Source organism: Mesoplodon densirostris, chromosome 3, assembly GCF_025265405.1.
Source record: "Mesoplodon densirostris isolate mMesDen1 chromosome 3, mMesDen1 primary haplotype, whole genome shotgun sequence".
NCBI lineage: Eukaryota > Metazoa > Chordata > Mammalia > Artiodactyla > Ziphiidae > Mesoplodon > Mesoplodon densirostris.
In genome coordinates this window covers 99,881,734-99,894,105 of record NC_082663.1, presented here as the reverse complement: position 1 = coordinate 99,894,105, position 12,372 = coordinate 99,881,734, and the positions used below count along the sequence as shown (strand labels likewise).

At 36.5% G+C, this 12,372-nt stretch overlaps 1 protein-coding gene across 3 annotated transcripts in view; it reads right to left on the bottom strand.

Moving 5' to 3' along the window:
• The window catches only part of DMXL1 (Dmx like 1), a 138,544-nt gene extending 128,765 nt beyond the window's left edge, over nucleotides 1-9,779 (bottom strand). For 2 of the 3 annotated variants that reach the window (XM_060093274.1, XM_060093276.1), the window contains exon 1: nucleotides 9,198-9,778. In XM_060093274.1, the coding sequence (XP_059949257.1) occupies nucleotides 9,198-9,284 (87 nt within the window). In that variant the 5' untranslated portion in view covers nucleotides 9,285-9,778. Of the gene's footprint in view, nucleotides 1-9,197 lie in introns of all 3 variants that reach the window. The other variant, XM_060093277.1, reaches the window with a different exon arrangement.
• Nucleotides 9,780-12,372: the final 2,593 nt, after the last annotated feature.

Sequence of the window (12,372 nt, the reverse complement as noted above, 5' to 3'; positions counted from 1 at the left end):
ATTGAGTAATTGGCTCAAGTCTCAGAGCTAGTATCAGGCACAAATGAGACTGAAAGCAAGTTATAACTAATGGGAAAGATCATACTCTTACTCCTTCTGCTATGCTGCCATACAATGCCTTATAAATAAACATGATGAATTTAATAACTGTTCCCTAATTTCTTCCTATAATTAAAAATGACTTCTTTGGATGTAAAGCAACCAGAATTCCCATAACTGCTGATACAAATGTAAAATAAAATGGTACCACTACTTTGGAAAGCTAAACACAGGCACACTCAATGATCCAGCAATTCTACCTCTATGTTTATACCCAACAGAAATGTGTCTATATGTACACTAAGAGACATGTACAAGAACATTCATAGCTATTCATAAAAGCTCCGAAGCAGAACAAACTCAAACATATAATAGAATGCATAAATAAACTGTAGTATATATATTTTAAATGGATAGCCATCAAGGACCTACTGTATAGTACAGGGAACTCTGCTCAATATTCTGTAACAACCTAATTGGGAGAACAATGTGAAAAAGAATAGATACTTATAACTGAATCACTTTGTTGTACACCTGAAACTAACACAACGTTGTTAATCAACTGTACTCCAATGTAAATTAAAGTTAAAAAAATACTGCAGTATAATCATACAATGGAATACTATAAAGCAATGGTTCTCAAACTCTCTGGTTTCAGTAATCCTTTGCACACTTAAGAAAATACTGAGGATAACCACCCTAGCTTCCCCCTCCCCAAGAGCTTTAGTTTGTGTGGGTTATCACTATCAATATTTACTCTTTTACAAAACTGAGAAAATATAATACACTAATTGATAAGGTAATCAAAACTTCCCAACAAATAAAAGCCCAGGACCAGTTGGCTTTACCAGTGAATTCTACCAAACATTTAAAGAATAATTAACACCAATCCTTCTCAAACCCTTCCAAAAAACTGAAGAGGCCATTTAACAAGGTCAACATTACCGTTATATCAAAGCTACATGAGGCACTATAAGAAAAGAAAATTATAGGCCAATTTCCCTGATGAATATAGATGCAAAAATCTTCAACAAAATACTAGCAAACTGATTTCAAGAGCACATTAAAAAGATCTTATACCATAATCAAGTGGGATTTACCCCTGGGATGCAAGGATGGTTCCATAAAGGCCATATATGACAAGCTTATAGCTAATATACTCAATGATAAAAAGCTAAAAGCTTTCCTCTAAGATCAGGAAAAAGACAAGGACGCACACACTCCCACCGATTCTATTCAACATAATATTGTAAGTCCTACCAGAGCAATTAGGCAAGAAAAAGAAATAAAAGGCATTCGAATCAGAAAGGAAGATGTAAAATTGTCTGTTTGCAGAAGACAAGATATTACATATAGAAACCCTAAAGACTCCACCAAAAAACTGTTAGAACTAATAAATGAACTCAGCAAAATTGCAGGATACAAAATCAACATACAAAAATCAACTGCATTTCTATATGCTAACAATAAACTATTCGAAAAAGAAATTAAGAAAATCCAATGTATAATAGCATCAAAAAGAATAAAATACTTAAGAATAAATGTAACCAAGGTGAAAAGTCTTATACACAGAAAACTATAAGACATTGATTAAAGAAACTGACAACACAAATAAATGATAAGACATCTTCTGTTCTTGGACTGGAAGAATTAATATTGTTGAAATGTCCATACTACACAAAAACATCTATAGATTCAATGTAATCTCTATCAAAATTCCAGTGGCATTTCTCACATAGGGAAAAAAAATTCTAAAATTCACATGGAACCACAGAAGACCCCAAATAGCCAAAACAATCTTAAAGAAAAACTAAGCTGGAAACATCACATTTCCTTATTTCAAACTATGTTGCAAAGCTATAAAAATCAAAACAGTATGGTATTGGCATAAAAAACAGACACATAGGCCAAAGGAACAGAATCATGAGCCCAGACATAACCCACACATCTATGGTCAACTAATCTTTGACAAAGGTGCCAAGAATATACAACAGAGAAATGATAGTTTCTTCAATAAATTGATGCTGGGAAAACTGTATATCCACATACAAAAGAATAAAATTGGACCCTTGTCTTACATCACACACAGAAATCAACTCAAAAATGGATTAAAAACTTAAACCTAAAACCTGAAACCACAAAACTCCTAGAAGAAAACATAGGGAAAAAGGTCCTTGACAATTAGTGATGACTTTTTGGACACCAAAAGCACAAGCAACAAAAGCAGTAATAAATAAGTAAGACTACATTAAAATGAAAAGCTCTGCACAGCAAAAGAAACCACCAACAAAATGAAAAGGCAACCTAAAAATGGGAGAAAATATTTGCAAACCTTATCTGATAAAAAGTTAATATCTAGGGCTTCCCTGGTGGCACAGTGGTTGAGAGTCCGCCTGCTGATGCAGGGGACACGGATTCGTGCCTGGGTCTGGGAAGATCCCACATGCTGTGGAGCGGCTAGGCCCGTGAGCCATGGCCGCTGAGCCTGCACGTCTGGAGCCTGTGCTCTGCAACGGGAGAGGCCACAACAGTGAGAGGCCCGCATACCGCAAAAAAAAAAAAAAAAAAAAAAGTTAATATCTAAAATATATAAGGAACTCATATAACTCAATACCAGAAATGAACAATCCAATTAAAAATGGGCAGAAGACTCAGATATTTTTTCAAAGAAGACGTACAAATGGCCAACAGGTACATGAAAAGATGTTCAACATCACTGCTCATCAGGGAAATGCCAATCAAAACTGGATGAGATATCACTTCATACCCATTAGGATGCTATCAACAAAAAGATAATAGATAAGTGTTGGTGAAGATGTGAAGAAAGGGAATCTTTGTGCACTCTTGGTGTGAATGTAGATTGGCACAGCCACTGTAAAAAACAGTATGGAAGAGTCCTGAAAAAATTAAAAGCAGAACTACCATATATTCCACCAATCCAACTTCTAGGATTATATCCAAAGATGATGAAATCACTGTAAGAGATATCTGCACTCCCATATTCATTTCAGCATTGTTCACAACAGCCAAGATATGGAAACAACCTAAGTGTCCATCAGTGAATGAATGGATAAAGAAAATATGTTTTACACACACACACACACAAACACAAAAGGATACTATTCAGTCATAAAAAAGAAGAAAATTCTGCCACTTGTGACAACCTTGCGGGCATTAGGCTAAGTCAGACAGAGAAAGACAAATAATGTACATATGTATTCCACTTATATGTGGAATATAAAAACATTGTACTAATAGAAACATTGTACTAACAGAATAGAATGGTGGTTGCCAGGGCCTATGGATGGGGGAAATGGGAGATGTTGGTCAAAGGATACAAACTTTCAGTTATAAGATGAATAAGTTCCAGGGATCTAATGTACGGCATGGTGACTATAGTTAACAATATTGTATTGTACAGTTGCAAGTTGCTATTAGAATAAAGCTTTATTGTTCTCATCATAACAACAACAAAATGGTAATTATGTGAGTTAAAGGATATGTTAACTAACCTTATTGTGGTAAAGATTTCACACTATATATGTGTATCAAATCATCACATTGCACACCTTAAACTTACACAATGTTCATGTAAACTGTATGTCAATAAAGCTTGGGGGGAAAAAATAGAGAGATGAATCTGTACAGAAAATTCAAACTGGATATCATGCAAAAATCACTTGAAATAAACATATCTTCTTATGGATATTTTTAATAGATTATTAAAATTAATTCAATCTCTAGAGTTTATACAACATGATGAGTTAATAAGCATGGAAATACACCAAACGAAACCAGGAAAACAAACTTTAATTCAAAATGGGCTCTGCACCCAAAGTTCATAGCAGCACTATTTACAACAGCCAAGACATGGAAGCAACCTAAGTGTCCATCAACAGATGAATGGATAAAGATGTGGTATATATATACAATGGAATATTACTCAGACATAAAAAAGAATGAAATATTGCCATTTGCAGTGACATGAATGGACCTAGAGAATATCATACTAAGTGAAGTCATAGAGAGAAAGACAAATATTGTATGATATTACTTATATGTGTAATCTAAAAAAATAATACAAATGAATCCATATATAGAACAGAAACAGACTCACAGACATAGAAAACAAGCTTATGGTTACCAAAGGGAAAAGGGAGGGGGGCAAGTGATAAATTAGGAGTATGGAATTAACAGATACAAACTACTATACATAAAACAGATAAGCAAAAGGATTTACTATAATACAGGGAACGATATTCTTGTAATAACCTATAATAGAACATAATCATATATATGTGTGTGTGTGTATACACAGACACACACACGCACACACATATCTCCAAATCACTTTGCTGGACACCTGAAACCAACACAGTATTATGAATCAACTGTACTTCAATTTTAAAAGTCAATCAATGTAAGTCACACATAAACAAAATAAAGAAGAAAAATAAACAAAATGGGCTGTGTGTGATTTTAAAATAATCCATCTTTACTAAATTCGTAAATAAAAATAACCCATCTACCTGGTTTTAAATAAAAACCTAAGATGTAATACTATACATAACATTCTAAACCAAAATCTAAAACTAGTTTTATAGATTTTTTCCAAAATAAATTGTTCTGAAAAATTCATTTCAAGGTGCCCTATTACTATCAAAACAATAAGAACAGCACTGGTTTATCAAATAAATTGCCACACTACCTAAGCTTCAAAATTAATATGTATATATTGTAATTGGTACACTAGCTGCTTCTGTCAAAAGATCTGTAATCAGAATAACCTATTACTAAGCAACGAAAATTAAATTGAGAAATGAAAATCCTTTTACTAGGCATATATAATATTGGGTTTACTAACTTTGAGACCAAACAAGGTGCAAAGAAAGAACTGAGTTCATATGTGTGCTTTCAAGCATACAACTGAAACATGATTCTTAACTTTAAATTTGGCAGACAACCTTCTCCAATATTCAAAAATTACCCAAGGCTGCAACAGTCAGCATTCTAATTTGGAAATCCTGTGATTTCTGTACAACACTTAGATTTCCTGTTTTCACTGTTTTGTTTTAACCAACCACACCAGGTAAATATCCCAAAGAATTTCTTCCTGGTATACTTCCTGGTTAAATGAGTTATGTTTGGCATGTTGTAATTAACGTTATTCTCATTTTTTTAAACACAACATTAAGAATTCGTATTACTTCAATAATTTTAAAGGTACGTTAATACTATTTAAAACATAAAATTTTAAAATAGGCTAAATATTTAAAAAGAAGTCCAATTTGTACTCGTAATAGCATATGAGCACCACAAAAATCATTCTCTTTCTCCAGATACAAACAGTATCAAACTTTCCCCTCCTGTATCTCTCCATCCACAAACATTAACGTGCTTCTCCAAAAAAAGAACCTCCTATAAAGGTTTCCCTACAGTGAACAAAACAAAAAGTTAAACTAAAGGATGCTTACTATTACAGAAAGAAGGAGAATGCTAACTCAGCCTCCAATTCTCTACCAACACCCAGATAGCTGCAGTCAGTCTTTTGACTTCTAATCTGGGTCCCCTTGGCTGGGAACACAGAGTTGTCTAATACAAAAGGGAGTCCGGAGTTATTACATGTTTGTTATCCCTCGTATAACAAAGGCATTTGAATTCCAAACTAGAGACAACAAGTCCTAAATATTAACACAATCTGTCTCTTGGAAATTATCTCCCTTTCCATTTCAGTAAAAACACAATTTCAACACCAAGTATGGATAATCTATTGTATATTAAAGCACATGTCACTAGCATGCACAGAAACATTAGAAAATCCAGATTCTAACTAACTATGCCTGTTTTTAACTTATTATTTGTCTTTTACAAATAAAATTTTTATTCTAAAAACAAAAGTTGTCAACAGATCAAGACCAGGTTGCTCATATACTTTCGCTCTAAAGACAGTATGAAATTAACAAGGGAAAAGGAGTGAGAGAAAAATTCAGGTAAATAAAGAAAAATTAAAGAATTTTTGCTTTGGATATCTGAAATCTCTCCTGGTTACTCACCTGATATTTATGGCAAAATGCGTAATAAATGACTTTGGAAAAAAATTTTTAAACTTTAATTGAAGTATTTTATTTGGACTCAAATCTAAATTACTAAAAACATTTTTTAAAAAACACAATTTTTAATTATATAGCAATAAGGCTTCTTTATCTATTAGTCATCAATTCAACCAGTATTTATCAAGCACTTTTTACGTGCTATGCATTATAATGAGTTTAGCCTTTATAATAACTGACATTTTTAAGGGTTTTACAGGTACTAAGCAATGAACTTAGCACTTTCTCATGTAACAACCCTATGAATAAGTTCTTTAGCCCCACTTTACAGATAAGAAAAAAAGAAATTCAAAGAATGTAAAAGAACTTGCCCACGGATACATAACTAACTATAAGGACTAAGTTGGAAATCAAATTCAGGTAATGACTCTACTATTAGGTGACACCAGTACTTCAATCACTGTTCCAGGCACTCACAATGAAACTGTGGAAGACATACACAAGGCAAGACAGGTCACTAATGTAATGAAAGTGCAAATAAAGTGCTTTGAAAGTATAAGAGAAAAGGTCACTGCCTACTAGAAGCTTTCTTATTAAGAGAAAAGTCAAAATTGTTTGATGCCAGTTTAAGTAGTAAAAAAGTATCTAATACTTACATATACTAACTATATTAGTAATTTCATATTTTAAAATCAAGAATCCATGAGAAATGGCACTCAATTTCATTTCAATTTAAAACCTATCAGACTGTATTCAGAAAACAGGATCTCATCTCTTGTAATCTTTCAAAACAAGAACAAATAAGTTATCTGCAAACATGCAAAGAGATGAATTACGAATGTAAAGTCTGTCTTTAGAGAAGGCATAATGTAACAGGACAAACAAAGTAATTCTTCAAGTGGGCCTGCAAGAGGAAGATTTCACGTCCCTAGCTCAAGTAAAACTGGAATTTGGAGAGAGTTTTTTAGTCTGCACATACCATCTACCATTAATGTTTGCTCTCTTTCTATGAAAAGAAAAAGAAGCCAAAATCAAAAGAGGTTAAAAACAAAATTCAAGGAGTAAACAACAGATTCTACATTTTAGCAAAGACAGTAATTTCCAGAGAGATAAATTTAAGATGTATATAGTGTCCAGTAGACTGAGGGCAAGAAACTTGGTTTATAACGGAATATCAATTTAATGTTAGAGAGTCAGGGATGGATTAGCTGCAAAGGAAAAAAGGTGATTGTTAATAAACTATCACCAAAATTATAGAGACCTGGGATCTCTTTATACTAAATAACAACAAAATGTTTATTTTTACCTTATTTCCTGAGATCTGGAAGAAATCTACAGTAGGCTTGGTGGGAGATGATTAAAGCCTGGTCTATCGAAACAGACTCTAAAATTCAGTAGAACTGTGCAACAAGCTACATGATGGTGTAGGATAGCCTTATCTTTGGTACATTAACTCATCTCTCCTTTAAAATAACAGAAGCATTCACCAAGATTTTATATACACTTAGAAGGATCATCTAGATGTATCAATAGGCCATCATATTGTATATGCTTTGAAGTTCATACCACTGCTTACACAGATTCTGAATGCCTTCTCAGAAAAAGCTGTTAGAACTTACATTTGAGGAAGCACTCATATAATTTTAGGAGATGGCAGAGAATGTAATGTTACCATCCTATAATCTCCCACTAGCAAAATCTTCTTAGGATGGTCTTTATTTTCTAAATAGCAAGAGCAGTGAGCAATGTTCAACTGCAGGGAAACTACGGTTGCCCACTGAGACCCTCAGAGTTCACTCTCCTCTTGAGCATTGAGGCGAGGTCAACATTTAGAATTAGAATCTCTAAAACTGCTAGTGTCAAGTGCAAGTTAAGGTGTGTATGAGTCACTCTACAGTGGAGGTACAGACTCTATTCGAAAGCAAAGTACTTGGTTGGCACAGATCTAAAAGCACAATACAGGTATTAAATGCCTACGCCATGTTAAATAATGACTACTATTTTTTTCCTATTATTTATTCCGACTGATAAAGATGACCAAAAAAAGTCAAAATCGTTTGAGAAGAAAACCTGGGGCATCTATTAAGGTGTTTATTTTGTTTCACTTTTTTATGCAAAATTAAGTTTTAATCACAACTAAGAGATAGCTATTCAAGTTGTAGCAAAAATCATGAGCGCTATACATATATTCAGATATAGGCTATCATGTGCAATACTGACTTATAGCTTGAAATTATTATAAAAACTATACTTAATTCTTTTTAAAAACGCTATAGTTAAGGCAGAAAATGTCAATATGCTGGTAAGTAGCAAAAGTTTGGGGTCCTCTTCCTTTCACTATCTGGGGAAAACAAATGAAAAACAAGACACTTTCATTTAAACTTTAACCTGGAATTACCACTACACACCAAAGAGGAATTTTACTGAGAAACAGTAATGCAACTTTTAGTAATTAATGTGAACAATCTAAAATAAATATAAGCCTCCCAGGACTACTGAACTGTTACATATGGAATTCAAAGGATGGCAGGAGTGAACCATTTACGAAAAACAGTTTTTTCTTTCCAAAGTTATTCCCAGTGAATTTAAAGAAAAATAAGTGAAAAGCACTGTTTTCACTCAGCGCTAGTTGTTGACAGCTACCTGTTTTTAAGACACCCACTCTTTTAAACTACAAAGACACTTGACCTAAACTTAGAGGAAGAAATGAATCCAATCCCAACTATTCCTCAACTTGACAATTAGAGCCTATGGAGTGGGGCAATAAAAAGCCCACACACACATTACACACCAACGATTCTCGGATAAACGATTTTAGTAAACCTCCCCAGCCCAACGACGTCAGATTAAAAACTTTAAAAATCCTACAAAACATTTTAACTTCCGAGTTTAGCCTCTGTACATTAAGTAACTCAATGACCGAAGCGTTATTGCCTCCTTCGTTCTCAAAGGCCAGTTCCGCCGGCCCTAAGGAGCTGGGACCTCCGTAGGGGACACCCCGCGAGGGCGACGAGGCTTTCTCGGCCTCTGCCCGTCACTCTGGGCCGAGCCCGGCTGACTCAGGGGCGCGGACTCGCAACGGGCGACGCGGGAGCCTCCCTCACTCACCGTGAAGCGCTGGTCGCCGACGCTGCCCACGGAGAAGCAGTGGTCGCCGGGGTTCACAGCCCCGGTCAGCACCTGGTGCAGGTTCATGTCGGCGCCTTAATCCAGCAACGGATGTCGCGTCCGGCTCATGCCCAGGGTCAACGGCCGCTTCCCTCCCTCTTTCCCTCACGGGCGGCGGCCGCTCTTGGGAGGAGACGACGGCAGCGCCAGGCGCCAGGAGCGGGAGCCGCTCAGCTGCGGCCCGCAGCTCATCCCGAGCCCCCGCGGGCGAGGCCCGGAGGGGGCGGACCGGCGAGCGGGCGGAGCGCCGCGCTCGTCCGCGCACCTGTCACAACCCGCGCGGGCCCAGGTGAAACTCGGGGTCGACCCAGCGGCCGCGACCCCGGGCCGACTCACCGGCCAGGAGGGACACGCCGTCCACAACACTTCCTCTGGGTTCTGGGTGGCTGGCCCGGACCGAACCCAAGTGGCGCAAGCAGCACCCGCTCGTCCTCGCCCCCCTGACCTGACTCTTCCCTGCTCCGGAGCCGGCCACCCCCACTGGCCTCGGCGGCTCTCTACGCGTCGCTAGGTCCCTTTGGCGGAAATATCGCGAGATTCTCGCGGCGAAAAGGAACACTGCGGGAAAGGGTTGACTTTTTTACCACAGTCTACAGAAAGGCAAGTGGAAAACGCCTCTTCGAGTGAGATGTTGGCCAATCCAGAGATCCAGTCCACCTAAGGCTCCGCCCACTGCTGAGGACAGACCAATCTCTTTGAGGCTTGTGAGAGACGGTGTGCGTTTGAATGTTGAACGTAAGGAACCTAGTAAAAACCTAAAGAGCCTTGGAAGTGGTAAGTGTTGTCAATTTATGCTTTAGGTTAGGGCTTAATCTGACTGTTGGGCCAGAAAGCTTAAAAAGGAGAAGTGCATTATAAATGCAGTTGCGGTGTCTTCGGTCCTGGTAAAGACTACAAGCCCCAACAAGCACCGCTCCCCTAGGAGTCCCGCGAATACTCCAAGTGAATGTGAACCCTGCAGTGTCTCTGTCCCCGCGCAATGGTTACCCCGGCCGGACGCGCCTTCCCAGTTCGCTAAAAAGGAAAATTTTGAAAGGTTTAAACATTTGACAGGTACTAAAATGAAGGGTTTTCACCAATGTTTAACTTAACATTCGTTTTGAAGTAGTGCTGATAACAGTACTGCACCCGCCCTGCGTTGAGCTGTTTTGGAAAAACCTAACAATTCCAGAATGTTTAGTGTCACAGTCTCAACTGTGAGATTCAACTCTAGTTGTATTTTAACACAAGTTTTGTATTATTATTGATAAACGTCTGTTTATGTCTCCTCCCAGGTACCCTCTTAGGGACAAACTGTCCTGTATCCCAAGTGTCTAGCGCAGTGCCCTTTCCAACCTAGGTGTTCAGAAAATGTTAAATGAGTGAATGTAAATAGGAACTACCCACCAAAAATAAAAGTAGTTTTTTAAAAAAAAAATGCTGAACTGATTTTGATTTTTATACCCTTTTCTTGTGGTAAAAAAACAAAAAACAGAAAGCAACACAAACAACCCCCCAAAAAGTTCACACTATTACTTGGATAGGAGGAGTACTGGTAATTTTATTTCCTTTTGCTTTCCCTAAGTTTTTTGCAGTGTACATATACTTCGTTTAGCAATAAAAAAAAGTTACTTAAAAAATAAGTTTAAGAAAAGAATCTAAAAATTAGTGGATATATGTATAACAGATATACCTTGCTGTACAGCAGAAACTAATGCAATATTGTAAACCAACTCTAATAAAAACTTTTTAAAAAATAAATTTAAGAGCCATCTCCCTTTTTTTAATTTGAAAGATGTAAATGAATTGCATTATTTATCCCAGCCTCCTCATAAAAATGAGGGATTTAAAACTTAACTTGTCTTGGGCCTCCCTGGTGGCGCAGTGGTTGAGCGTCCGCCTGCCGATGCAGGGGACACGGGTTCGTGCCCCGATCCCGGAGGATCCCACATGCCGCGGAGCGGCTGGGCCCGCGAGCCATGGCCGCGGGGCCTGTGTGTCCGGAGCCTGTGCTCCGCAACGGGAGAGGCCACAGCAGTGAGAGGCCCGCGTACCGCAAAAAAAAAAAAAAAAAAAAAAACTTAACTTGTCTTAAAAAAAAAACCTATTTTATTGACGTCTAACATACTTACAGTTTAATTTGTGTTTTAATTATTAATTCAGATTTTATTTTAAATGACTTTAACTTAATTTTATATTTTAGATCTTAAATCAAGATTTTTCTATATTCCACATAAATTCTGTGTATAGCCCAAAGTTTAACATGTTTACTCATTCTATTCTGCCTATCTTTTGGTTTTGAAGGGCATACTGTTTAGCAGAATAAAAGAAACTAAGGGACCTAGTAGTTAGAAAATCTGAGATCTACTCCTGATCTGTCGTTTGCTGTGTGACCATGGAAAATGTCTCGTAAACTTTGTTTTCTTCATCTGTAAAATAACAAGTTTAACCTGATTATCAACACATTTTGCTTGGCATTTTTATTCCTGATAAACATCTGTTAGTTTTTTTTTTTATTCAAACAAAGTCACAAAAATTATAATCATCCTCATCAGTTCACTCAGTCCCATGTAATTAATTTTTTTTTCATCTTGATCTTTTGTTAGCACTTCTATGAATTCATCAGTTTTCCATTAGAGTTCTGAAAATGCTTATTCATTCAGTTCAGCAGTATAGTCAGTTACCAGAAACCTGTACTTGTCAGAGTCTTTTCCATGAATTCCTTGAAGATGAAACCCTTTTATAGGAACATTTTTGCAAAAGCATCAGAGTACACCCAGAACTGTCTGTAAATAACAAAAGACTTTAAAATGACCATGGTTAAAGATTTGATGAAAGTTCATAATAATGCAATTTACAAGGAAATTTAGTTATCTGAGATATACATTTTAAAGTAATAACTAGAATTATGACTTATACCAGAACATATAAGATTTTTAGAAATTTTATGTAATGTCTGAAACATTTATATTAACATATTTCCATACAAACATCTGTTAGTGTTTATTAAATTCCTTCATCCTTGAAATAAACAAGAGTTTGACTCCTGGCCTAATCAGTCATTTAGACAAGTTGCTTAATCTCTTCGTGCTTTACTTTCCTTATCTATAAAGTGGGGATAGTAATAAACTTTCTT